The sequence below is a fragment of the Quercus robur genome, chromosome 11 (genome assembly GCF_932294415.1).
Source record: "Quercus robur chromosome 11, dhQueRobu3.1, whole genome shotgun sequence".
Lineage (NCBI taxonomy): Eukaryota > Viridiplantae > Streptophyta > Magnoliopsida > Fagales > Fagaceae > Quercus > Quercus robur.
Genome location: NC_065544.1, coordinates 587,292 through 613,564, shown reverse-complemented (window position 1 = coordinate 613,564; position 26,273 = coordinate 587,292). Strand labels below are relative to the sequence as shown.

Here is a 26,273-nt window from a genome sequence, read left to right as displayed (position 1 = left end):
AAATCAGCCTTTATAATTAGCTATACTATTCTAACAAAATTACAGCTGGACTTGACAGTTAAGATAATAGTACTACCCAACTAAGCCAAGCCTAACTAACTAACAATGTACAAGTAAACTGATGCATCTAGTTATCAATTAGCATATATCCAGTAGCCTAACATTGCACCCCTCTTTTAAAGCACCTTGCCCACAAGGTGTGGGTACTGCTGTTGCAGCTTAGGTAACAGCTCCCAAGTAGCATCCTCTGATGATGAACCATCCCAATGGACTAGAACTTCAGTTACCGGCCTCCTCCTCAGCTGGACTGTCCTTTGCTGCAGAATTCCTTTATGTGCAGGTGAAAGGTGACCTTAATCATCCACTGGTGGTAGAGTGGGAATTGGAGTGATGTGCTGTCCAAGTTTGGCTTTCAAACATGACACATGGAAGACTAGATGTATGCTAGATTCAGGTGGTAACTCCAGCTTGTATGCTATTGTTCCAATCTTCTGTAACAACCTTGAAAAGGCCAAAGAACTTAGGTGCTAGCTTGCCAACTTGCTTTAGTTGAAGGGATTTCTGCTTGAAGGGTTGTAGCCTTAAGAAAACCCAGTCTCCCTCCTCAAAATACCTCTCCTGTCTGTGCTTATCAGCTTGCAATTTCATTTGGTCTTGTGCAACAATCAAATTACTCCTTAGAAGGATCAGGACATGCTGTCTGTTCAACGAATACTCATCCACAGTTGCTGCCTTAGTGATGCTAGGGATATAATCCAGTAATTTTGGTGGTTCAAAGCCATAGAGGGCTTCAAATGGAGTCATTTTGGCTGATGTATGGAAATTTGTGTTGAACCAAAACTTAGCCAAGGGTAACCACTCAACCCACAGCTTAAGCTTATCACCTGCAAATGCCCTCAAGTATTGCTCTAGACTTCTATTAACCACTTCTGTTTGCCCATCAGATTGTGGATGATAGGATGATGACATAGATAACTCAACACCTTGTTTTTTGAACAACTCTCCCCAAAATGTTGAGGTAAAAACTGGATCTCTATCACTCACAATAGAAATAGGCATGCCATGGAGCTTAAACACATGCTGCATAAACAGAGTTGCAACTTTTGCTGCAAAATAAGGATGGGAGAGAGGAATAAAATGGTCAAACTTGGTTAGCCTATCCACTACTACCAACACAACATCTTGTTTCTGAGACTTAGGCAAACCTTCCACAAAGTCCATGTTAATGTCAATCCAAGGCTTATAAGGAAGAGCCAAAGGCTGCAACAACCCAGCTGGTTTAGTTGTCTCATGTTTGATTCGTTGACACACCTCACAACACTTAATGTAGTCTTTCAGGTCTTTCTTCAGACCCCACCAGAACCAATCTTTCTTGGCTCTATGTAATATTTTTAGAAAACCGGAATGGCCACCCAAAGGGCTATCATGGACCAATTCAAGTACCTTATCCTTCAACTTGCATCTATCACCCAAGTAAATCCATCCCTTGTACAATAATAAGCCATTTGTCACACTAAACTTCCCTATAATGGCAGTCCCGTCTTGAATAGACTGAAAAATCTTTTGCACTCCTGGATCATCTGCATAACTAGCCTTAAGCTCCTCAATCCAAGTGGGGCTGGGTAAAGATATTAAAAACATGCTTCCAACATTCTGATCAAGTGCTGAGTTGCAGTGAGAAATGAAAAACAAGCAACTATTTGGTTGTTGAACCAATGAGATACCCAACTGACCCTCCTATTCTTCCTTGTCACCTTGCCTAGATAAAGCATCAGCCACTACATTTTCTCTTCCTTTCTTGTATTTAATAATAAATGAGTACCCCAACAATTTAGTGACCCATTTTTGCTGCATAGGAGTGCCAATTCGCTGCTCCAATTGGTGTTTAAGGCTTTGATGATCTGTTTTGATTACAAAGGGCCTGCCAAACAAATACAGTCACCATTTTTTAACTGCTTGGACCAAGGCTAACAACTCCTTTTCATAAGTGGACAAATGAACACTCTTCCCTTTTAAAACTTGACTATGAAAAGCCAAGGGTCTATTGCCTTGCAGCAGTACAACTCCAAGTCCATAACTAGAAGCATCACATTCTATCAAAAATGGTTTTGAGAAATCAGGCAATGCTAACACAGGAGGTTGAGAGACAGCTCGTTTAAGATCCTCAAAAGCTTTAGTTGCCTTGTCAGTCCACTCAAATGCATCCTTTTTTAGTAAGTCAGTAAGTGGAGAAGCAATTTGACCATAATGCCTGATAAATTTTATGTAATAACCAGTCAAACCAAGAAAACCCCTTAGAGCTTTCACTGTTTTAGGAACAGCCCATTCTAGCATAGCTACTGTCTTCTTAGGATTTGCTTTGACTCCCTCACCAGAAATAATATGCCCCAAATACTCGACTTCAGAACAAGCAAAAGCACATTTGCTTCTTTTGGCAAACAATTTATTATCAAATAAGATATGTAAAACTTGTTTCAAATGTGCCACATGATCATGCAAATTGTTGCTGTACACAAGAATGTCATCAAAGAAAACCAGCACAAACTTCCTAAGAAATGGTCTAAACACTTCATTCATTAGGGATTGAAAAGTGGAAGGGGCATTCGTTAAGGCAAATGGCATAACTAGGAACTCATAATGGCCCTCATGAGTCCTAAAAGCTGTTTTTTCAATATCTTCTTCCTTCATTCGAATTTGATAATAACCAGACCTAAGGTCCAATTTTGAAAACACCCAAGCTCCACTCAACTCATCCAATAACTCATCAACAATTGGAATGGGAAATTTATCCTTCACAGTATCCTTATTAAGAGCCCTATAATCCACACACATCCTCTAACTCCCATCAGCCTTTCTTACTAACAAAACAGGAGATGCAAATTGACTTTGGCTACATCTAATTGAACCTGACTTAAGCAAATCTCTAACAATAGCTTCAATTTTAGATTTTTGGTAATAGGGATACCTATATGGTCTTTGACAAATGGGCTGAGTACCTGGCTTAAGCATAATCTGATGTTCATGACCTCTAGAAGGAGGCAGTCCCTTTGGATCTTCAAAAACTGTAGCAAACTCATCTAACAAAGTCTGCACCTCTGGTACAAGTTGTTGCATCTGATCTGCACCAGTTTGCTGCATAATCTGTAATAAAAGACCCTTTCTAGCTGGTTTCTTGAAGAATTTCTCTCCATCTTGCATAAGGGACCATATTGGCTTTACACCATGTAATGTAACCTGCTTGTCTTGATGGAAGAAAGACATCTCCATGATCTTGAAATCTCATTTGATGAGACCAAGAGTACTAAGCCATTGAGTACCCATCACCACATCACACCCCCCCCCCCCTCCCCCAAAAGTCAGCACATGTAAATTCAACCCAAAATCATTTCCTTGTATGCTTATTGATACATCTCTACACTCTCCTTTGGTTTTGATTAGGGCACCATTTGCTACTCTAACTTCAAGAATTCTTGTGGTATCTAAGGGTAAACTCAGTGTTTGTACGAAGGTAAAATCCAGAAAATTATGGGAGCTTCCTGTATCAAGGAGAATAACAACCCAATGTCCCCTAATCTGCCCCAAAACCCTCATAGTTCCTGGAGAGGGACCACCCAGCAAAGCATACAATGTAATCTCAAATTGCTTAGGCTCAAAATCTGGTTGTTCCTCCAATGCTAGCACTTCTCCTTCACCAATAACATCCATGCCTTCCATGAGAAACAACTTTAATTCTTTGCATTGGTGTCCTCGATGCCATTTAGTATCATAATAGTAACAAAGCCCCTTCTTTCTTCTCTCCTCCATCTGAGCTGAAGACACCTTTTTTATAGGCATCCTTGATCTAATATCACCCTTGTTATCAATTTTAACCACAGCTGATGACGATGATTGCCAATTGTTCTTGTTAAACTCATAGACAGGTTTATAAGTCTCCCTACAAGACTGCAAATATTCTTCTTGAATCTTGGCCAACCCAAAAGCTGTATTTAGAGATCTTGGATTCTGCATCTTTATAGCTAATCTCACTTCATCCTTAAGACCACTCATAAAACAACTCAACTTATGGGATTCCGGCAAATTTCTTATCCTATTGCTCAACATCTCAAATTGGCTTTTGTAAGCTGCAACAGTGGTGCTTTGCTTCAATTTTGTTAAGGCTTCCATAGAATCATCATATGGGGAAAGACCAAATCTAGTTTGAATAGCTCTAACAAAAGTTTCCCAAAAATCTAAAGTTCTTTCACAATCTTGGAACCAAATTAGAGCCTCATCATCTAAATGGTAAAAAGCATTCAAGATTCTCTCTTCTTCACGAATATTATAATAGCTAAAGAATTGCATAGCTCTAAAAATCCAAGCTAAAGGATCCCCCCCACTAAACCTTGGGAATTCAAGCTTAATAGGTCTAGAGACCAATGCACATACCTCAGGTCTTTGATTATGCCGCTGTGGATGTATTGGCGATTGCACCATCTCTACTATCGGAGGAAGATGTTCTTCTTGTTGTTGCTCAGGTTGCTGCTGGGTTGGTAACCTTCCTTCCATTGCAACTTGCATTGCCTTCATACTAGAATCCAATTGCTCCAATCGTCTAGAGATCATTTCCATGGCCGTCACATGATCATCCAACCTCTATTAAACCAAAGAAACAAAGTCACTCAAAAGGGAATAACGAGTCTCCTGAAACAGGGCTCCACCTTGCTCTGATACCAAAATGATAAAACCTTCTTGTACTTCAACTCACAATCTCACAGTTATTGTAGTTCTTAGAGGGAACTAGGCCTCCAATGATTCTTTCAAGGGAATCAACCTCCTAATCAGAATCTCAATGAGAAACTAATCAATTGTATCATTATTCTCATACCATCAGATTACAATCAGATCAGCCTTTATACTTAGCTATACTATTCTAACAGAATTGTAGTTGGACTTGACAGTTAAGATAATAGTACTACCCAACTAAGCCAAGCCTAACTAACTAAAAATGTACAAGTAAACTAATGCATCTAGTTATCAATTAGCATATATCCAGTAGCCTAACACATGATTTTTTACTCAAGACAGCCTCATCTTGTGATTCTTTGGAAAGCGTTAATAATTTTGTTTTGAAACCACATTCTAGTGTGCTTAGGAACCTAAGGGTGACTATCTCGAATTACGTCAATTTATTTACAATTCTCATACATTTTTCTATAATTCATATCCATCCCGATTAGAAACCTCTAGGTTCCTAACAAGTGGTATCAAAGTTGTCAATCTTGAGATGACCAAATCCTTAACTTTTTCCTTATTTAAATTTTCTTACCCCCCACCTATAACATTAAAACACCCTCACCCACCACCTGATAAAATAATCACATACTTGGATGACATAGGAATGGATGTGGTCAAACTGAGAAATTTTCACCAGTGTTCTTAATCAACATGATACAGGAACAGAGTGAAAGTTGAAGAAGTCAAGAAACTATGATAAATAATCTGCTTATCTGATTCCAACTCATCAAGCTTTTGTGGAGTTTTATTTCAAAGGCCGAGATCCTTTTTGGTGGCTTGTCAAGCTCTATGAATTCTTTGTTTTAGACAACACACCACCACATCGCATGGTTTCCATTGCCTCTTATTACACGGAAGAAGAAGCATGAGAATGGTTCCAAGATACGGAGGCATCAGGTTTATGTACAAATTGGATGCATTTCATATACACCCTACAAGATCACTTTCAAGCATCAATCCTTGATACATCAATGAAGACTACCACCCAAGAATCTAAAATGCAAGAGCCCACAAATTTTAAGCTGGAGGACCAAGAACCAATTCTTGATACAACAATGGAGGCTCCCACTCAAGAGTCCACGATTCAAGAATCGGCAATCCAAGTGTCAATGATCTAAAAATCGAAGATGTAAGCGTCAACAATTCTAATGGTTATAGAATCAAATGAGGTCTTGATTTCCAAGAACATTCCAAGGTCCAAAGAACCAATGAGAGACTTAAGAATTTGAGTGAAGTTTGAAGATCAACAAAGAAGGAACCTTCATGTACATGGGACCACTTGTCGAAGATAAGTGCATGAATATGGTGATCAAAATGTCACTAAGGTATTAATTCATTGGAAGATCTCATTTGATGAAGATGTCAACCACAAGAACACCATGTTGACAAGGTGTTTTTAAAGGGAGGGAAATGTTAGGAACCCCTATAGGTATATAGATAATAATTGTTGCAATATTACATTTAGTTAGTTAGGAATATAGTTAGTTAGTTATAATTCAAAGCATGTTAATCACAATTAACACATGTTGGAATCATTAATGCACGTGTGTAGAATAATAAAACCATTAAGATTAGGCTATGTGGACCAATAGAATAATTTTATGGTTCTATAAATACCTACTTGTAATCACATTTCCCTTCATTGAAGAATAAACCAATCCCAATCGGGATTATCAGAAACTTGTGATGAAAAACTAATTTTGATTGATTAGAAATCAAGATACAGAGTTTGTATATATATGTACAGAGAAGAAGAAAACTATCAAAGAAACAAACTAACTTTAACACGTGTTGTACAGGTTCTATAACTAACATTTACATGTGCTAACTAATAACAGTAACTAACACTAACTACCGGTTGTTTTGGTGCTTTAAGCTACAATCACTGTCGTTTAGCTTCATCTCTATTCTACAGTTACCCTTGCTACATCTATCTTATTCTGTCAAGCCAATCTGCCCTTGCTTGAGCTTATTATCTTTATTCTGATACTCCCCCTCAAGGGTAACTGTTGAATGTATATCAATCATTCCCATTTTGCAAATAAGACTTGAAAACATATTAAAATTCAATGCTTTAGTCAATCAATCTGCAAGCTTACAATGAGTTCTAACATGATTCAATTTAATGACCTTCTCTAACACTTTGTCTCTAACTATATGGCAATCTATTTCAATATGCTTGGTCCTTTCATGAAACACTAGATTTGATCCGATGTGCAAGGCTGCCTCACTATCACAAAACATCAAGCCTTCCCTTTTTTGTTCAACACCAACATCTTTAAGGAAATACAGTATCCACATTATCTCACAGGTAGCCACTGTCATTGCTCTATAATCTACTTTTGTCGAGGACCTAGACACTGTATATTATTTCTTTGATTTCCATGAGACCAAGGAATCCCTAATGAAAATGCTATAACCTATGACAAACCTTCTAGTGTCAGGACAAGTAGCCCAATCAGAATCTATGAAACCCTTTACATTCAACTCTGTCCTAGCTGAAAACAAGATACCCTTCCCTGGTTCATTCTTCAAATACTGTAGAACTCTATGAACTGCATCCAGATGTGGCTTCCTTGGCTTGGCCATGTATTGACTCAACCTATGGACAGCATAAGTGATGTCTAGTCTAGTTATGGTCAAGTACAATAGCCTTCCAATAAGCCTTCTGTAAGCACTTGGATCTTTGAGCTCTTCCCCTTCATACTTACTTCACATTTTGCTCCATTGGTATATTAGCTGGTTTACACCCTAACAAACTAGCATCATTCAACACTTCTAAGGTGTACTTCCTTTGACAAAGTGATATACCCTTATTTGACCTTGCAATCTCCAAACCAAGGAAATACCTCAAATCACCTAAATCCTTCAATTTAAACTTCTGATCCAACAATACCTTGAACTGATCCACCTCCCTTTTGTCATTACATGCTATCAAAACATCATCCACATAGATCAATAAAACCATGAAACAATGACACTTTTGTCTAGTAAAGAGGGAATAGTCAGCTTTGGACTGCTTAAATACTAACTAAACCAAGGTGGTAGAAAATTTGGCAAACCATTGCCTAGAAGCTTGCTTAAGCCCATAAAGAGACTTGTTCAACTTACAAGCCATCTCCCCCTGGCTCTGAAACCCTGGTCGAAGAGACATATAAACCTCCTCAGACAAATCCCCATGTAGAAAAGCATTATTAACATCAAGTTGCCCAAGATACCAACCCTTCATAGCAGCCACAGCCAAAAGGCATTTAACAGAAACCATTTTGGCAACAGGTGAGAAAGTTTCATTATAATCAACCCCTTCCTTCTGTGTGAAACTTTTGGCAACTAACCTAGCCTTATACCTTTCAATGGAACCATCAGACTTGTAATTGATTTTATAAACCCATTTACAACCAATGAGCTTCTTATTGATAGGCAAAGGTGTCAAAGTCCAAGTGTGATTGGCCTATAGAGCTGCTATTTCAACAGCCATGGCCTTTTGCCATTTAGGATCAAAAACAGCTTGATAATTGTATAAGGGCTCAACAATAGAAAATATGGAACAACAAAAATGCTTATAAGAAGGAGAAAGAGAGTGATAAGAAAGATGAGAAGATAAAGGATGGTAAGTACCTGTCTGGAGAACATCAGCAATGGGAAATGAAGATACCTGATTATAGTGATAGGCTTGGAGGTAGAAAGGTTGTTTATGAATCCTAGCAAATCTTCTAAGGGGGATAGGATCAACCAAAGGCTCAGGTGGTTCAACAAGAACATCTTGTAAGAATTCATCATCAAGATTAGTGTGAACTTGAAGAATAGAATCACTAACATGATCAGATGAAAGAGGAACAACAGGTAAAGTTGATGAAGGAAGAATAGGATCAAAAGAATCAGAAGAAACAGAAGGAGAACAGGGTATAGGAATGGACTGAGAAGGCAAAAAAGAACAAGAATAAGATTTATAAGGAAACACAAACTCATGAAATACAACATCCCTGGAGATGAAGACAGAATGAGAATGGAGATCAAACACCTTATAACCCTTCACATTAAAAGGGTAACCAAGAAAAACACATCTCCTTGCTCTGGGAGAAAACTTAGTCCTAGTGTGAGCAATAGTAGATGCATAACATTCACAACCAAATACTCTCAAATGATCATAAGAATGAGGTTGTTTAAAAAGAAGCTCATAAGGTGTTTTATTATTCAGTAATGATGATGGTAATCTGTTAATCAAATAGGCAGCTGTTAGAATGCAATCACCCTAAAACTGAATAGGAATATTAGGCTAAAAATGGAGAGCTCTAGCTATGGACAACAAATGTTGATGTTTTCTCTCCACAATAGAATTTTGTTGTGGAGTATAAACACAACTATGTTAATGCACAATGCCATTAGAACTATAGAAATCTGGCATGTTAAATTCCATAGCATTATTAGTTCTAACAAATTTAATTTTGCAACCAAATTGTGTAAGAATCATAGAATAAAAAGAAGAGATGAGAGGTCTAACTTCAGATTTGGATTTCATCAATTACACCCAAGTTGCTCGAGTTGCATCATCAACCACAGTTAAAAAGTACTTAAAACCATCCAAAGTAGGAATACCATAAGGACCACAAACATCTAAGTGAATCGAATCAAAAGCATAGGAACTTAGTTTATTATTGAAAGGAAAAGGCAAACGTTTTTGTTTTGCTAGAGGACAGACCTTACAAAGATCATTACAAGATTTTTGCAAAAAAGGAAAAACTTAACCTAAAGCTTGAAGTTTAACATCTGATGGATGTCCAAGTCTTGCATGCCAGAAAGGGAGCCTGAAGACATGGCAACAGTGAAAGGATGGAAAACATCACCCAATTTGTGGTGGACAAGTAAGTCTGAAAGTGCAGTATAAGAAGGTTGATGAGAAATGCCACACTATAGCAAGTACAGTCCATCAATTGCATGTCCCACTCCAATCGTTCTCCAAGAGATAAGGTCCTATATGAAGCAAAAAGTAGACAAAAGTACAAGACAATTTGGTTGAAATTTAGTAAAGGAACTGACTGAGAAAAGATTGAAAGTAAAGGAAGGCACACATAGGACATTATGAAGAGTAAGAGAAGATGATAAAATAACAATCCCAATGTGTGTTACTGAAGTTGTTTCTCCATTAGGTAGTTGAACCATGGATTGAGTAATAACAGTAACAATGGTCAAAAGGTGGACAGAACACACTATATGGTCAGTGGCACCAATGTCAATGACCCAAGTATTGGAATCATATGCCCTTCTATTAACTACTTGTGCAGAAAAAATTGAGTGTCTGAAATCCATACCTGCCATAGTAGGAGCATTAGATGATACCACATTAGCCATGGCATTAGTGAGTGTGTCTTTCCCTTGAATAGATGGATCCAATGGAGAACTAGGAGTGCCAATGAGAGCAAGAAGTTGTTGATATTGCTCTGGAGTGAAAACAGGTGTCACAAGTCCTGAAGAAGTCAAAAAAGATAGATCCTAGGGCTGTGAGAGAGTTACTTGATGTGCCATTGGAATTTTGCCCTTGAACTTGTAACCAAGGTGGAATCCATGTAACTTATAGCACTTATCAATGGTGTGACCAAACTTACCACAGTGGGTGCAAATTGGCTTATCTTTTCCTTTATTCCCATTGTTTCCAACATAATTGACCTAGAATTGACATTGACATTCTGTGATTTGGCAACCAAGGTAGCTGATTCAACCCTTGGATTGGAACAATAAGTAGCAGACCTTTGTGCTTCTTCTTGAATCATCAAGGAATACATTTATTGAGAGAGGAAAAAGGGTCCATAAGCAAGATTTGTGTCCTTACTTGTGAAAAAGAGTCATTTATCCCCATCAAATACTTCATAATAGATTCTCTAGATTGCAAATCATTAAGTCTCTTATTCACATTATATGTGCATTTGCACAAGTACAAGAAGGAAAAGGACTATTGTTTTGCAATTGATCCCAAAGAACCTTCAGTTGAGTGAAGAAATCAATAATGGAAGTCTCACCTTGATGGACTTCTGCAATTTCCTTTTGAAGGTTGTAAATCTTAGGAACATTCTTTTGATCAAGACGATCTCTCAAATCATTCTAGATTGCCAAGGCAATGTCTTCATAGATGATACTAGCTTGAAGCTTAGGAGAAACTGAGTTTGTCAACCAAGTTCCCACCATATTATCACACCTGATCCAAGCTTGAATAGCTGAAGGCGTGGACACCAATGGAGATGACAAAGTGAGTGTGCCATTTATGAAACCTAGCTTGTTTTTGGTGAGCAAAGCTTTCCTCACTACTCGTGCCCAAATTGAGTAATTCTCACTCCCTGACAAAGGTTGAGTCATAAGCACAGTACTTGGACTCTCTCCATGGTGCAAAAATAGGGGATCATCCATTGGAGAATCTTGAGCAGATGGAGGAGCACTCTCTATTGTGGGAACAGATGAAGAAGCAACGGAAGCCATTGATGACAAGAAAAAGCTTTGACAAGTTGAAAGGAAAAGAAAATTTGAGAGAAAATTCGAAGAGAAAACCAAACCCTAGATTGGAATTTGGGAAAATGTCTAGAAACTTAGAGAGAATTCTAGAAAGCTTGCTCTAATATCATATCAGAAACTTGTGATGAAAAACTAATTCCCATTAATTACAAATCAAGATACAAATTTTGTATATATATGTACAGAGAAGAACAAAACTATCAAACAAACTAATTAACTGACTTTGACACGTGCTGTACAGGTTCTATAACTAACAATTACACGTGCTAACTAATAACAGTAACTAAACAATAAATGATGCATGACATGCAATATAACGACATATTAGACATATTATATACAAAAAAGTAATGAACAAACAATGACATGGTTGGCCACCATAACCTAATTGAAGCCTATAGCCCTCAATATCTCCAGTGGAATTGCCACTGTGAGAGACCGTGCTCCCGGCCCATTTTGTAATTGATTAGTTTGGGCTAAACTCATGTAAATGGGTGAAGTCATGTTATTGCCTCTTAAAATGGGGATTGAACTAATTATATTTTTCCCTTTAGATTAAGGGTTTTACAATAGAGTCGTCACATATTTAATTATTGGAATAAATAAGAAAACCGTAATTAAAAAATTCATCGTTTTATTGATTTGAGAATGAATGTACATTCATAATAGGAAATTACATGGCTTTGATCTTAGATATAATCTAAGATAGAGTACATGCCTTTGTTTCCAAGTTACAATCTAGAGATTGAAAATTACATGGATAAATATTAATCTACTAATCCTTGATCTAAGCTCAAAGGTTATATTATAAGATGGGAATGTGTTAGGCACCCACCTTACCCAGTGAAATTAGTCTTCTAGATCATGGTGACCAACATTTATGTCACATCATCCAATATTATCAATCAATTGCATCTTCATTGATTTGCTTGAATTTAATGTGTGTGCATGTAATAAACCTTATTTTCAAGTATTTGGAAAAATTATGAAATTAATATGTTTTTCATATTTTGGATATGGATTTAAGATCAAAACTAGTATCATGCATGAACATATGATGAACAACTAAGAATAAGTAAAGAATGATATGAACAACATTCAAGCATATCAAGAACATTCTAGCATATTCAAGTAATTTAAATAATCCACTAGCATGCTTTAATCTTAATTTAACAAGGAAGAGTTGATTAAGCCATGGGTTCATTTCGTTCTTTCTTCTTATGGAGGCACATATTTATTCAAATAAAACATTCATTCACTTCCTTTTATCATTTTTATTATGCACCTTTTGCCTTTGGATGACCATCAATGTTTTAGAATTCCTAACACCTCTATATAAAGATCAAAGATGGTTGAAAAAGACTCTAGATCAATGAAGTTTCAAACACAAACAAGAGTTTTGAGACAAATGAATAATTATGAGCACAACAAGATAGAAGAAACACTAGTCCAAAGAAGTTTCAAGTTCGACAAGAGCTTAGAGATAGTAGAGCAGGACATGATTCGAATACAAAAAGAAACTTGAAGAAAATTTGAGGATTTGAGGAAGGGAGGGAAAAGCAAGAGATCATAGAAGATCTAGATGAGTTCGCACATCAATGTGTATTATCTTTGAACTAGTTTTACATGAATCACCTACCATATTCATTGATTAGCCCAAATAGGAACTTAAATTTGATCATCTCTAGTCAACTCGATCATTGTCCTTGTTTAAGCATGCACACCTTACTTATCTCATTTTTCTCTTCTTGTATTCTCCCCAATCAACTTGTTCCTAATTTATTGTCACATTTTCCTCATCATAGTTGCTTTAGCTTCGAGCTACTCTCATCTTCTCTTGCATGGTAATTTCTTTGTCATTTTCATTCATGGATTGCCCATAGCTTGAAGTAGGTTCATCATTTTCCTTGTGGTTCTCCTTTATTTCTTTTCAATGTGCCTCCTCAATCTCTAGATATATACTTAGTACATAGGGAGGTGCCATCAAACCAATTGGGTCATTGACCATAATTTGTGGGTTCTAGTAATTAGCACTCAACTAGTAAAGTCTCTTATGATAAGAGATCTGGGGTTTGAGTCCCACCTACATCAAAAAACTAATTTGTGTCTTGAGCTAATGATAAAAAAATAATTATCTGGAACGGACATCGTAAGTTGAAACTATCTTTTTTTTTTAATTAAAAAAAAAAAGATTAAGGCAACAAAGAAGGTACTAAAAATTAGCATCCATTTAAATTTTAAAATTAAATATCAAAGTTCATAAAGGATATTGGTTGTACTTCATATTTCTATAGTTTTCCATTTTGAATGCACAAAGTGCAATATTCGTCGGTATGCAAAACATTAGCCACGTATGAAGTTTACTTCGAGAGGTTTGCCAACAGAACTATGGATATATGTTTTTCCATTGTTGTGGTTGTGCCATACAGGGATCCGTAAATAATAGGGAAAAAAATCCAATTAATTTAAGTCTCTTCTTAATTAAGAATGCTACATACCTAATATGATGAAGAAATTATTTTGTTATATACTACTAGACTTACAAATTACAAATTAATGTCCAATTACAATTATTCATTAAAGGGAATACAAATTTTCAGTATCACATTTTGTGTTCTACTAATTACAATTTGTCATATATTTATTTATTTTTCTATTTTAAACTCTGACTATTTTATAATAAAAATAATAAATAAAAAAAGTTTAACAAATATGAAATATATGATAAATTGTGATTGGTAAAATATAAAGTGAAACACAAAAAATTGTAAGGATTTGTATTGTATTAAAGGATCTTTAATTTGCATGCAAAAAACTTCCATTAAGTAAAGATATGAATGAATTGCGAGTAATTAAAATTAAGCAAATGGCTTAACAAAGCAATCAAATTGATGTGTGCGTGGTGTGCTAAAAAAATTAATGTGTGCGTCAGTGCGTGGATAACAACGACGTGCAGATAATTAATACACTGCCTTAAGTTTGAATCATTATGTATACGGCATCCATATATATATGCTACATACTACAGGTGCTAGATCTAATTAGATTTATATTATAATATAAATTCCGAGGTTTGGTACATTTGAAAATGATATATATAAGACGATCGAAGGTAGGACTTTGAATCAAAGGTCTTCTAATCTCTCCAGCTTTATTGTTGCATCTTCTACGTTTTTCTTAACTGATCGATATTGTATGTAATTGTTAATAGGCCATATGGAAATGAAAGTATATAACAAGAACAATTTCTGATATGTATATAATTATGTAATAACTAAGCAATCTTTTGAAAATTAATATTTTTTATTTATTCCTCTATTTGATTATTGATTCTCATTAATGACAGGACAAGCATTCCGTGATGAAAATAAGAACAATTTCGATCTTCTGGATTGCATTCATTCTGTGTGCAGCCACTCAGAGTCAAAACCAAGTTGTTCACGCACAAACCCTCCTTGATATTGGTGTTTGCTATGGAATGATAGGAGATAACCTACCCCCTCCTACTGAAGTAATTCAACTCTACAAACAGTATGGTATTAGCAAATTGAGACTCTTTGATCCCAATCCCGCAGCACTTGAAGCACTAAGAGGGAGCCAAATTGTTGTAACATTGGGCATACGAAATGAAGATTTACCTGGCTTGGCAGCTAGCCAAGCAGCCGTAGAATCATGGTTTGCAATCAATGTGCAACCTTACCGTAATGATGTTGTTTTTGGGTATATTTCTGTTGGCAATGAGGTTATTCCTGGATCCCTCGGCAATTACGTTTTGCCCGTAATGCAATTTCTCCAAAACATACTCATTGCTAGGAATCTAGCTAATGTCAAGGTGACCACAGTTGTGCCAGCAAGTGTGTTGGGAACCTCTTATCCTCCTTCAGCAGGTGCATTCACACCTGAGGCAAGCACTGTTATGGTTGACATTCTCAAATTTTTATCGGCTCAGAAAACCCCACTTATGATCAATGTGTATCCTTACTTTACCTATTCATCCGACACAGCAAGCGTTCACTTGGATTATGCACAGTTTACAGCAACCGGAATTGTGGTTCAGGATGGGGCCTTAGGCTATTCCAACCTTTTTGATGCCATTATTGATGCTTTTTATTCAGCAATGGAGAGAGCTGGTGTAGCTGATGTGAATGTGGCAGTGTCTGAGAGTGGATGGCCTTCAGCTGGGAATGGTGAGTTGACAACTCCATCACTTGCAGCAACATATAATAAAAACTTCATACAGCATATTCTTGTCAAGAATGGGACTCCAAAAAGACCAAACATTAACATAGAAGGCTTCATTTTTGCCATGTTCAATGAGAATCAAAAGCCAGTCGGCGTAGAGCAGAACTTTGGGCTTTTCTTTCCCGACAAAACGCCTGTTTATCCTGTATTTACTCCTCAAGTTTCCAAATAAATTGTGTACAATATAAATTTTACAAAATAGCATGTAATCCCCCCCCCCCCCCCCCCCAAAAAAACAATTTTAATATAATAATAATAATAATTTTATTATCTATGTGTTTCGCACATCATAAAAAGAATTAAAATTTTATAGAAAGTAATCCTTCATATTTTATAAGGTAAAATATTATATAAGTTCCTAAACTTTATTAAAAGCTTGTTTTTCGTTTCTAAACTTTATTAAGAGTTATTTTTATAGTTTATAGACAAAAATAAGGGATAAAAAATAATTTTTTTAATAATTCTGAATGAAAGAAAAACATTTCTTAAAGTTTTAAGGAAAAAAAGTAAAAATTTTCAATAATTTAAGGATGAAAAATGAACTTTTCAATAGTTTAAGGAACGAAAAACAAATTTTTTAAAGTTTATAGATGAAAAACAAACTTTTGATAAAATTTAGAAACCAAAATAATATTTTAACCCTATTTTTTAAGAATCCTAGTGCATCTTGAAATAAAATAGAAAGTGAATATTAATTTTATTAGAGTAACTACTATTTTTGGTCTTTAATCTTTACCAAAAGTTTATTTTTTATCCCTAAATTTTAATGGGTTCCTTTGTCCCTAAGCTATTGAAAATTTCTTTTTTCGTTCCAAACTATTGAAAATAGTTTACTTTATGTCCTTAAACCAAAAGTTTTTTTTTCATTCCTAAATTATTGAAAAAAGTTATTTTGTCATCTCTATTTTTGTCTCTAAACTACTAAAAAAAATTAATTACAAAGTTTAAAGATGAAAACATAATTTTTTAAAGTTTAAGGACAAAAAACAAATTTTTGATAGAGTTTAGATTCCAAAATAGTATTTTACTTTTTTTTTTTTATGCGGCCAAATGGGCTCATGAACTTTACCTATTTTTTATGAGGAATAAAGGAACAAGAATATTTTCTTTGAATGGATTTTGTTATGTTAAAACCTTAACTCATTAAAACATTAAAACATAATACATTTTATATTCAAAATATTCAAGACTCCTAAAATATAGCAACGTGATACTCTTGCCACTCACACTAATCATGAGTTTCATCACAAATTTCCTTAGTGAGACCCATTTTTAATTTGATAGGAGGGAGTACGGTTAGAATTAATAGTATAAAAATGCTCTAAAACTCAACAATATGACTTAATCTTATAAGTAAAAGCATTTTATGAGAAAGTATTGGGATATCACAAAATGACATAATATTTTCATAATACTCTTGTTTTCAATTATGGTAGGTCCTGATGTAATGTTTATTATTTTATTTTAACCTCTGTATAAACTCTAAATTAGTAGAGAATCAAATTTTAGAATTAAATAAATAATGGAATGAAAAGTTAAAAACATTAATTGTTATATATGGGATTATGATGTTAGTCAAGCTAATGTTAATTTCTAGTGTTGATGTAGCAATTTATAAACATCCTCAAATAAAATTTTGAAAAATCATCACGTATAGATGATATTGATAATAGTTCATTTGCAGTGTGATCCCGAATTGTGTAAGAAATATGGGATTATGATATTAATTAACTTGATAAAAATCAACTAGCCTACATTAAGCTTGGTCTATATAAAACTATTCAAACAAGCTACAAGTAGCTAGCTTTTCAATATTCGTGGTTTGCGTTTTTTTTTTGCTTCATGCCTTCACGTGGTTTGAATATTCACCAAGTAAAAATGTTGCTTTTTGTTTACCATGCTTTAGCATTATTTTATGATTTTCATGAATTCTTTTTTGGTTATGTTTGGGCCCCCTCAAATTTGATCTCGTATTAATGGACAGACTGAAATAATTTCTAGAACAGAATTGAAAACCCCATAACATATCATAGGGATTTGTACTAACCGCTAAAAAATCGGGGCATATCAGCCAATAGCAACCCATTTTAGCCAGCAATATGAAATGATTTAAATCTCCTGTACGTTACAGACTTACAGTGCATAAAAGCTCCATGCCATATCACTAACTAATGAAGATTTGTTTCAGAAATTTGTAGTGTACAATGCATATTTAAAATTACTTCCGTTAACTATTATCACTCTTAAGTCTTCAGTCTCCATAACGAAAGTATATCAAGTTTAAGCCCAAAACAAGACATGCAAAGAGCATACATAGGCAATTATTAGAGTAACATACAAGCAATTATTCAGTTCAGAGACGGGACAATCCCTCTTTTCCTCCCTTAGTCAGAAACGGGTAGTCTACGTACCCAACAACAGGATCCTGTGTATAGAAAGTTTTTCTAATGTACTTATTTAGGGGTGCATTGATCTTAAACCTCATGACCAAGTCCGGGTTTGAGATAAAAAGGCGACCATAAGATATCAAATCAGCCTCATCTTGAGCCAAAGCTTGCATGCCTAGGTCTCGAGTGAAGCCACCACTACAGATAAAGGTTCCCTGATAAGCTTTTCTGAAGGCCCTAATTAGGTGAGTTTCCTCCTCTTCAGTGCCAGGTCTTCCAGATTCTGTCTGCCCATAGGCTGTGTATCGAGGCTGAGTCACATGAAGATAAGTGAGTTTTGAGCCAAGTTCTACTTGGAGTTTGTTAAGTCTATCAATCACTGCCAAGCCTAGGCCAAGTGGGTCTGACTCTGTGGCATCCAGGTGATCAATTGCTGGAGAAATTCTCACTCCAACTCGTTCTGCGCCAATGGCTGCCACTACTGCTTTAACCACCTGCAATAAGAATTTGCATCGATTGTCAATTGAGCCACCATACTCGTCTGTTCGATCATTGATCCCATCCTTCAAAAATTGGTCAATGAGGTAGCCATGTGCCCCATGAATCTCAATTCCGTCAAAACCTGCATTACATGAAGATTATTTTTATATTTTTTTGATAAATTGCATTACATGAAGAATATATGATGATACTTGAACATAATAACAACTGCTTGTTTGTCAGTAAGATGCACCATGGAAGACAAACAAATCCATTGCATCAAACTTCAATCAAAGGTGCAGTGTGAAAAGATAACCTTGAGGCAATTATATGTCCTGTATTATAATTAATTTTTACAAACAATTTGAATTCTCATTGCAAACTGGTTAAAGAAAAATAAAACGCTTACTAAGTGATACTTAAATTTTCAAAATAATAATAACCATTTGCTATTTATAAAATTTCTGAAATCCTAAGCTCTTCTTATCTTTAATATTTTGATGCACCTGTGAGCAACTAAAGAATTGGGGGACCACGAATAGGTATCAAGTCCAAAACTATATGCACGGGTATGACATTGACATTTGGCATCATGATTTCACTTGTAATCTATTCAATAGCCACTAGAAGGAGACACACTCATAGTCAATTAACGTGCCCCATGTTACTACAAAGCAGAGTCATACAAAGTTATGATGGTTGAATACCCTTTTAGTTAAAACTTAAAACGGGCTTCACCCCAATTAAAAGAATTAAGCAGGTAAAGTAATTAAGCTAAAGTCATCAGAAGCTTAGAACTAAAGCAACCGCATGACATAGTCACAAACTGATAAAGACATAAGTTAAATTAACAAACCTGCTCGAATGGCATTCGATGCTGCCCTGTGATAATGCTCCACAACATCCAATATTTCATAAGTTTCCAGGGCTCTAGGCTTCGGGTATATGCCATAGGACCCGTCTGGCAAGAGAACTCTCCATCTATTTGATATGGGCTTGCTCGTCGATGAAATTGGAGGCGCCCCACCAGGTTGATAAACTAATCAATTGGTCAAAGACACCAGCTAAAATGGTCAGCTCGCTTCAACAACAACAACGAAATTACCAGTCTACTAATAATAATAATAATAACATCAATCATCTTGTCTTTAGGAAGAAAGCAATGAATCTTGAATCCAAAGTAAGTTATGAAAGAAGCATCATTTGAGATTAATGAGAATTGGATCAATTATCATATAACATCAATTTCCAGATAGATAGATAGATGGGCACCTTGATGAGATGCACGGCCGACATGCCACAATTGGCAGAAAATGATGGCACCTTTGGCATGAACTGCATCCACCACTTTCTTCCATGCTTCCACCTGCTCTTCATTATATATCCCAGGAACATGTGGGAACCTGCTTCCATCAACAAAAAATATCCATTATTAAAAACTTTCAAAATAATCTTCTGTACGTAAACAAAAAAGATCATATATATTTGAACCTATATATAGTTAGTGTTGTTGTGACATATTGATCGAGGACATTAACTTGCAATAGCCAAAGAAGATAAGCTTGATTTCAAGATGTTTAGGTTTGTGGACAACAAAAATTCATTAAAATGACACATTAATTTCTGTCGTATTTATTAAGCAAAATGGTTAAAGTTTAATCAAGTGATATCGTCCTTTTATTCATTTATTTATATAAATTCTTATTCATGTTCAATATGTGGTGCGTTCAGATTTCTTTCTGCATTTTCTTCTTACACCACTTGCATTTGGAAAACCCCTTTCACTCAACTTTCAGACATTGAAATAGTAACTGTAAGCCCATGGCCATCCAAATCCAAAACCACTCTCACTCTGTCCTAAATCCACAAAGATCCAAACTACTTATCATGCCCAAATTAAAAGAGGATTGAATAATAACTACACACAACTTCCGTTCTCACATAGAGGTGGACGGTGGAATTCACAAGTATGAAACCCATCTTCATTTAATAAAAAAAAAAAAAAACGTTATGTATTTTTGTTACACATAATATCATTTCCCAATTGAGGGAAAAAAGTGATACTACTAATTAGTATTTATAATCCTTTTACAATTGATAATGTGATTGATGATTAACATAACTTACAAGTTATGATCAAAACATTTCATGACTTTAAAACTTTCACATTAATTTACAACCACTACTTTTTTTTTTCTTTTTTCTTTTTAATTAACACGCGTCATTAGATGTTACACTCACACTCCAACCATCATCATCATAAAAATTATTATAAAAATTGTTTTTTCATATTTACTTTTGAAAAGGCTTTTATTATAAATAAATAAATAACCCAAAAGTGATTGGTTGATGTGATGGTTAGTGGGGCACACATAGCATAGCACTAAAGAAAAAAAAGAAGAGAAAAAAGTGAATAGACGAAATTACCCGGCGGCTGTGTTGGAGACCAAAGTGCCTTCGGTGATGAGAAAACCGGCGTGAGTTGACCTTTGCTGGTAATACTCCGCAAGCGCTGGTTGTGGAATCCCATTTAAAGCTCTGCACCTGGTCATTGGAGCAAGTACCACCCTGCCAAGCGCAACCGCATCTCAAATTATTTTATTTTATTTTATTTGTTTTCCAAAACACACCCAGAGATTAAAAAAAAGTAAATCAGAAAATAGTAGTGAGCTGACCTGTGAGAGAGGTTGAAGTTGCCCATCTTGTAGGGAGAGAAGAGTGTTGCTGATTTTTCCGCCATTTGTTATCACTGTTAATCTCGATCGATGATGATCTGACGAAGAATTGAAACTCGGAAAAGCCACGACACGAGACGAGAGAGGCAGCAGCTTTTATATAAAAATTATTGATCATAAAGGGTTTTTGGACATTTTAGTATTTACCAACTGGTCGGTAGGGAATACCATGTGATAAGCGTGTGGCTGCCTGGCTGGATACATGGAATGGCTGTCTTTATAAAAACAACAAATAATCTGTTAATAATTAAAAATATATCGTTAAAATAATTATTAATAAATTATATCATGAAAATTTAAATATTATTTTCAAAAAAATGTAAAAATTTATTAATAATATTTATTGTTTTATCCTTCTTTTAATAAAATATTTTTAAAAATAATTTCTAAAAATACCGTTTAACATTCTCCTTACATAAACCATTACTTTAACCTTTTCCATAATTAAAGCATTACTTTCCTATGAATCTATTATATTTATATTTTGGGTCTGTTTGAATTGAGTTTATTTTTGTTGAAATTGAAAATTGAAATTGAAAATACTATAACAAAATAATTTTTAAATATGTAAATAGTGCCGTGGAACCCATTTTTAATGAAAAAGTTGTTGAAAAGCGAAATTTGTGGATCCGTAAATAGTGCACGGATGCACTGTTCACTGCTGACTTAGTCAACAACTGCGACTGAAGAAGAAGGAAAAAAAAAAAGGAAAACACAGACAAAACGCAAACGTCATTTTCAGTCCAATCCAAACCGCACCTTTGTCACTCATAATTGTGATAAAAGATTTACAATACATGTGATTATGGTTAGAAAATTATCATTTTTATTTTTATATTTTGTAGATTCCCCATGTCGTTCACATTTTAAATTATTTGAAGGCAGAACGAACGAACACGTGTGGTATTTCAACATAAAATGAGTTGTGTTGGACCATACCTTTTTCAATGCTTCAAAGTCCAAACTCCAAACCGTGTTTGAATTTTGCAATCGATTGAAGAATGAAAGACAAGTATGTTAAACTTTTACGAGGCAGAGAATCCCAAGAATAGTTTGTCACGTTTGGAGGGTGATCAACGATTAGTATGCGACTGACATTCATTTGTATTCAAAAACACCATCTTCTTTTTTTCTTTTTCTTTTTTTTGCTGAGAAGTCTAACAAAATATAATTTTTAACCTATGCTTATTAGATGTAAATTGTAATCTTCAGATAATGGTGCTTCCACGTAATCTTCATCTAGCGCAGGAATGGAAATATACAAAAATATGGGTTGGGTTTGGGTACACTGAATAATTATTCGAGTTTTGGAAGTTATCTTAATTTTGCTGTAAATAGATTGGATAAAAAGGTAACGTCATATAATTGAAGCAAACAAAAAAAAAAGGTTAGGTAGAGACAACAGATAATATTAGTAGTAATAATTGGGTAAGTCCTACTGGATTATGTATATATATATATATATATATATATATATGTATTTTGTGGTAAGGTAGTAATGTGAATGATTGGCACTCCTATCTCACACACATTTTGTATTGATGTTTATTGGTTGCCTATAAAAACACGCAGTAGCTCTCTCATATTTAGTGGTCGGTGATCTAGTTGCTAGACTGCCTACTCTTATGAATGAGCCACTGATTTTAGTGAGTTGTATTTGAAAATTTTTACATGTCACACCAAACACCTAAAAATATTTTCAAATGTACAGCAAAACAAATGAGGTGCAAAAGTTGTAGTTGTGTCAATTAGTTATCTTATCTATATGACAAGTGGTTACATATTTGAGATATTTTAATTTAAATAAAAGTCTATTACCAAAACATTAGGATTATCATAATTTATTTCAATTACTTAATTTTCAAGAAATTTAAATACTACTCCATTTAAACATTATGATAATTTATTTTGAACATTTATCATAGTTTTGTGTTTTAATATAGTAAATTTTATGAACTACATGTCACTTTTAAGCCATGTAACTTATGCTTCAAACTTTCTTTGGAACTTTGTAGAGATATTGAGAGTCTCATGAGAAAGTTTTGGTGGGGCCAAAAAGGTGATAGAAGGAAGGTACATTGAGTCAAAGTGGAACACCCTTTGTAAGCCAAGGTCAGAAGGGGGTATGGGGTTTAAAGAATTTGGCTAATTTCAATGATACCCTCTTAGCTAAACAAGCATGGCGATTACTTCACCAAAAAAACTCTCTATTTTATAGAGTTTTTAAGGCGAGGTTCTTTCTACACTGCTCTATCCTAGAAGCTTCTCACTCAAGTTCGGGGTCATATGCATGGCATAGCATATTAAAAGGGCGAGATCTATTGTTGAAGAGAGCTCGGTGGAGAGTGGGTTGTGGTGATGCCATTAGTGTGTGGAATGACGCTTGGCTACCTTTTAAAGCTCATTCGAGAATTAAATCTCAAGTGGTACCTACTTTTAAGGATATGAAAGTTTTTGCACTCATAGACCCAGTCACAAAGAAGTGGGATTCCAACATGTTGAATGGACTTTTCACCCCATGGGAGGCAGAGTTGATTTCAAGCACTCCATTGTGTCCATATGCAGTGGAGGATATCATTGTTTGACCTTTCACTCCATCAGGAAATTACACAGTGAGATCGGGTTCAAGGTTCCTCACATCTGACCAAGCAACATATCCACAAGATGTGTCAGTGCAGCCGGATAATGAAGTGTGGAAGTTAATCTGGAGTCTTAATGTGCAAAGCAAAGTCCGAAATTTCTTATGGAGGACCAGTCACAATGCTTTACCGGTGAAACAAAACCTGCGACGAAGGCATATTTTAAATGAAGACACATGTGAACTTTGCAAGCTCGAGACTGAATCTATTTTCTACGCACTCTGGGGATGCTCACAGATCACACAGGTGTGGGGATCAATGCCTACATTTTTGTTCAGGTAGACGGGAGTATTTTCATCCATTCAGGAAGTGCTCACTTACACAGTCAAAGAATAGAAAAATCCAGAGTTGTTGGCCTCGGTGATGTGGACGCTTTGGCATCGTAGAAACCGGGTTCAAACCTATCCAAAGGATTTTCTGCTTGCATAGGTGGCACCAACAGCGACTCAAGCATTGGCAGTCTTTCAACAAGCCAATACCAATGATGCTGCACAACTCAGAGGTCCTTCTCAATCCCGGATTCGATGGTCACCACCAGCGAAAGGGGAAATCAAAGTTAACTTTAATGGAGCTCAATTTAGAGATATGGGCAAAACAGGTTTTGGAGTTGTTATCTGGAACAATAAAGGACAAGCACTTGCTTCCCTATCAAAGCAAGCAAGTCTTCCTTTTTCTCCAGACATAACAGAAGTAATGGCTGCTGCTAGAGCTATTTCTTTTGCATAGGGGCTCGGTTTCACTTCTTTCACACTAGAGGGGGATTCCGCAAATATTATTAAAACTTTGAAGTCCGAAGAGGCATCATTGTCCTCATTTGGTCATATCCTCAGCTCAGTGAAATCCATGGTGGCAGATAGCAATATTAGGTACTCTCATGTTGGTCGAATGGGCAATATGGTAGCACATAACCTAGCTCAACATGCTAGACATGTTAGAGGTTTCTCAATTTAGACGAAGAATGTTCCTCCACACCTTTCTCATGTACTCTGTGCCGATTATGACTGATTTGTTTTTTGTTAATGAAGTTCAAGTTCTTGATTCTCAAAAAAAAAAAAAAAAAAAGCCATGTAGCTTAACATAATTATGTTTTACACTTACAATTAATGTACTTTAATCATGTAACTTTTTTTTTTTTTTTGAGAATTATCATGTAACTAATTAATTTAGTAAGATAGTTAATTTACTCATATTGCTAAGAAATCAATAAAATAATTTCTATATACTAATAAAATGTTTTCTTTCTTTTATTTATAAATTTTAATTGATATGATTGAGCTATTATTCTAATCATAAACTTCTCTTTCTTCTTTGGTTTGATTACATAACTTATTACGGGAACAATTGAATTGATGACAAACAAACCAACACTTAAGAGTCTGTTTGGATTGAACTTATTGTTGCTAAAATTGAAAACTGAAAATTGAAAACACTGTAACAAAATAATTTTTAAATGTGAATAGTACTGTGGGACCCATTTTTAATTTTTTTTAATAAAATGACTGTGGGTCTCATGAACAGTATTATTAGTTTATTACCGTGAATAAACAGTACTGTTATGTATTGTCCTGCCTTTTAGCAAAACGTGAAAAAAAAAAAAAAAAAAAAAAAACGCAGACGCAGACAGACGACTTGCAGCGCAATCCATACGGATAAGATAGACTTTCAGCGCAATCCATACCGTCAAGGACCCAAACTCCATGGACCATACATACACACAACCCACACGTACGTATTACGCCACACCCTCTTTCCCCTCTCTCTCTCTCTCTCTCTCTCTGTGGGGGCTTTTAGAGTTTGGTTTCAATGGCTTGGCCAAATCCTCTGTACTATTTGTTGCCTTTCAAAACCAAAAGATCCAACCTTTATTACCTCACCATGGTCACTTTCCTTTGCTTTATATCTTTCCTCTGCGGCACACGCACCTTCTTCATGCCCCGCGTCACTTGCTTCCCCCAAAAACTCACCATCGCCGCCGCAGACGACGGCCTCGACTTCTCGACACACCACCAGGCCGATGACACGCTCATACACGGCGGTGCTATCGGTGCGCCACCTCGCTCCATGCGAAGACGTAAAGGCAAGGTCTTTGACCTTGACCCCTCATCGTTCTGAGATGCGAAACTGGACCGTTTTGAAGGATTGAGATTTGAGAACCAGAACAGAATCTAGGACCAAGGAAGAACTTGCCTTAATGTTTTGTTTTTTCAGTTATCCTCATTCTCTGTCGCCGGCTTGTGCTGACAGGCTTTTATTATATGGATTTTACTCGTGTGTAAAGGTACACATTAATTTTTATTTTTAAGAAATTTTTTTCGAAAATTTAAAAAATAATTATAATTTTTTTAATTCTCGAAAAAATATTTCCAAAACTAGAAAACTTAATCCACCCTTATTATATTAACTATTTGAGGTCATTTGGGTGACATGACCGAGTTACATTCGTGTAATTATATATTGAAATAGTGATTACTACTTAGAAAAAATTTTACTTTATAATTAGTATATTTTATGGGTAG

At 35.4% G+C, this 26,273-nt stretch overlaps 2 protein-coding genes across 4 annotated transcripts in view; one reads left to right on the top strand and one right to left on the bottom strand.

Moving 5' to 3' along the window:
• Window positions 1-21,288, bottom strand: part of LOC126707365 (12-oxophytodienoate reductase 3-like) — a 60,873-nt gene extending 39,585 nt beyond the window's left edge. Inside the window, exons 1-5 of one of the 3 annotated variants that reach the window (XM_050406972.1) lie at window positions 21,059-21,261; window positions 20,811-20,951; window positions 19,656-19,786; window positions 19,240-19,422; window positions 17,811-18,525 (exon numbers count right to left, since the gene is read on the bottom strand). In XM_050406972.1, coding sequence (XP_050262929.1) covers window positions 17,870-18,525; window positions 19,240-19,422; window positions 19,656-19,786; window positions 20,811-20,951; window positions 21,059-21,123 — 1,176 coding nt within the window. In that variant the 5' untranslated portion in view covers window positions 21,124-21,261 and the 3' untranslated portion in view covers window positions 17,811-17,869. Of the gene's footprint in view, window positions 1-17,810; window positions 18,526-19,239; window positions 19,423-19,655; window positions 19,787-20,810; window positions 20,952-21,058 lie in introns of those variants that run through there. The other 2 variants (XM_050406973.1, XM_050406974.1) reach the window with 2 other exon arrangements.
• Window positions 14,636-15,688, top strand: LOC126705602 (probable glucan endo-1,3-beta-glucosidase BG4). Its single transcript, XM_050404688.1, has one exon. It carries the CDS (start codon window positions 14,636-14,638, stop codon window positions 15,686-15,688), a length of 1,053 nt encoding a protein of 350 aa, XP_050260645.1.
• Window positions 21,289-26,273: the final 4,985 nt, after the last annotated feature.

Bases quoted from the DNA above. Each gene is read 5' to 3' on its own strand.
- LOC126705602 (XM_050404688.1), top strand. From the start codon at position 14,636: ATGAAAATAAGAACAATTTCGATCTTCTGGATTGCATTCATTCTGTGT.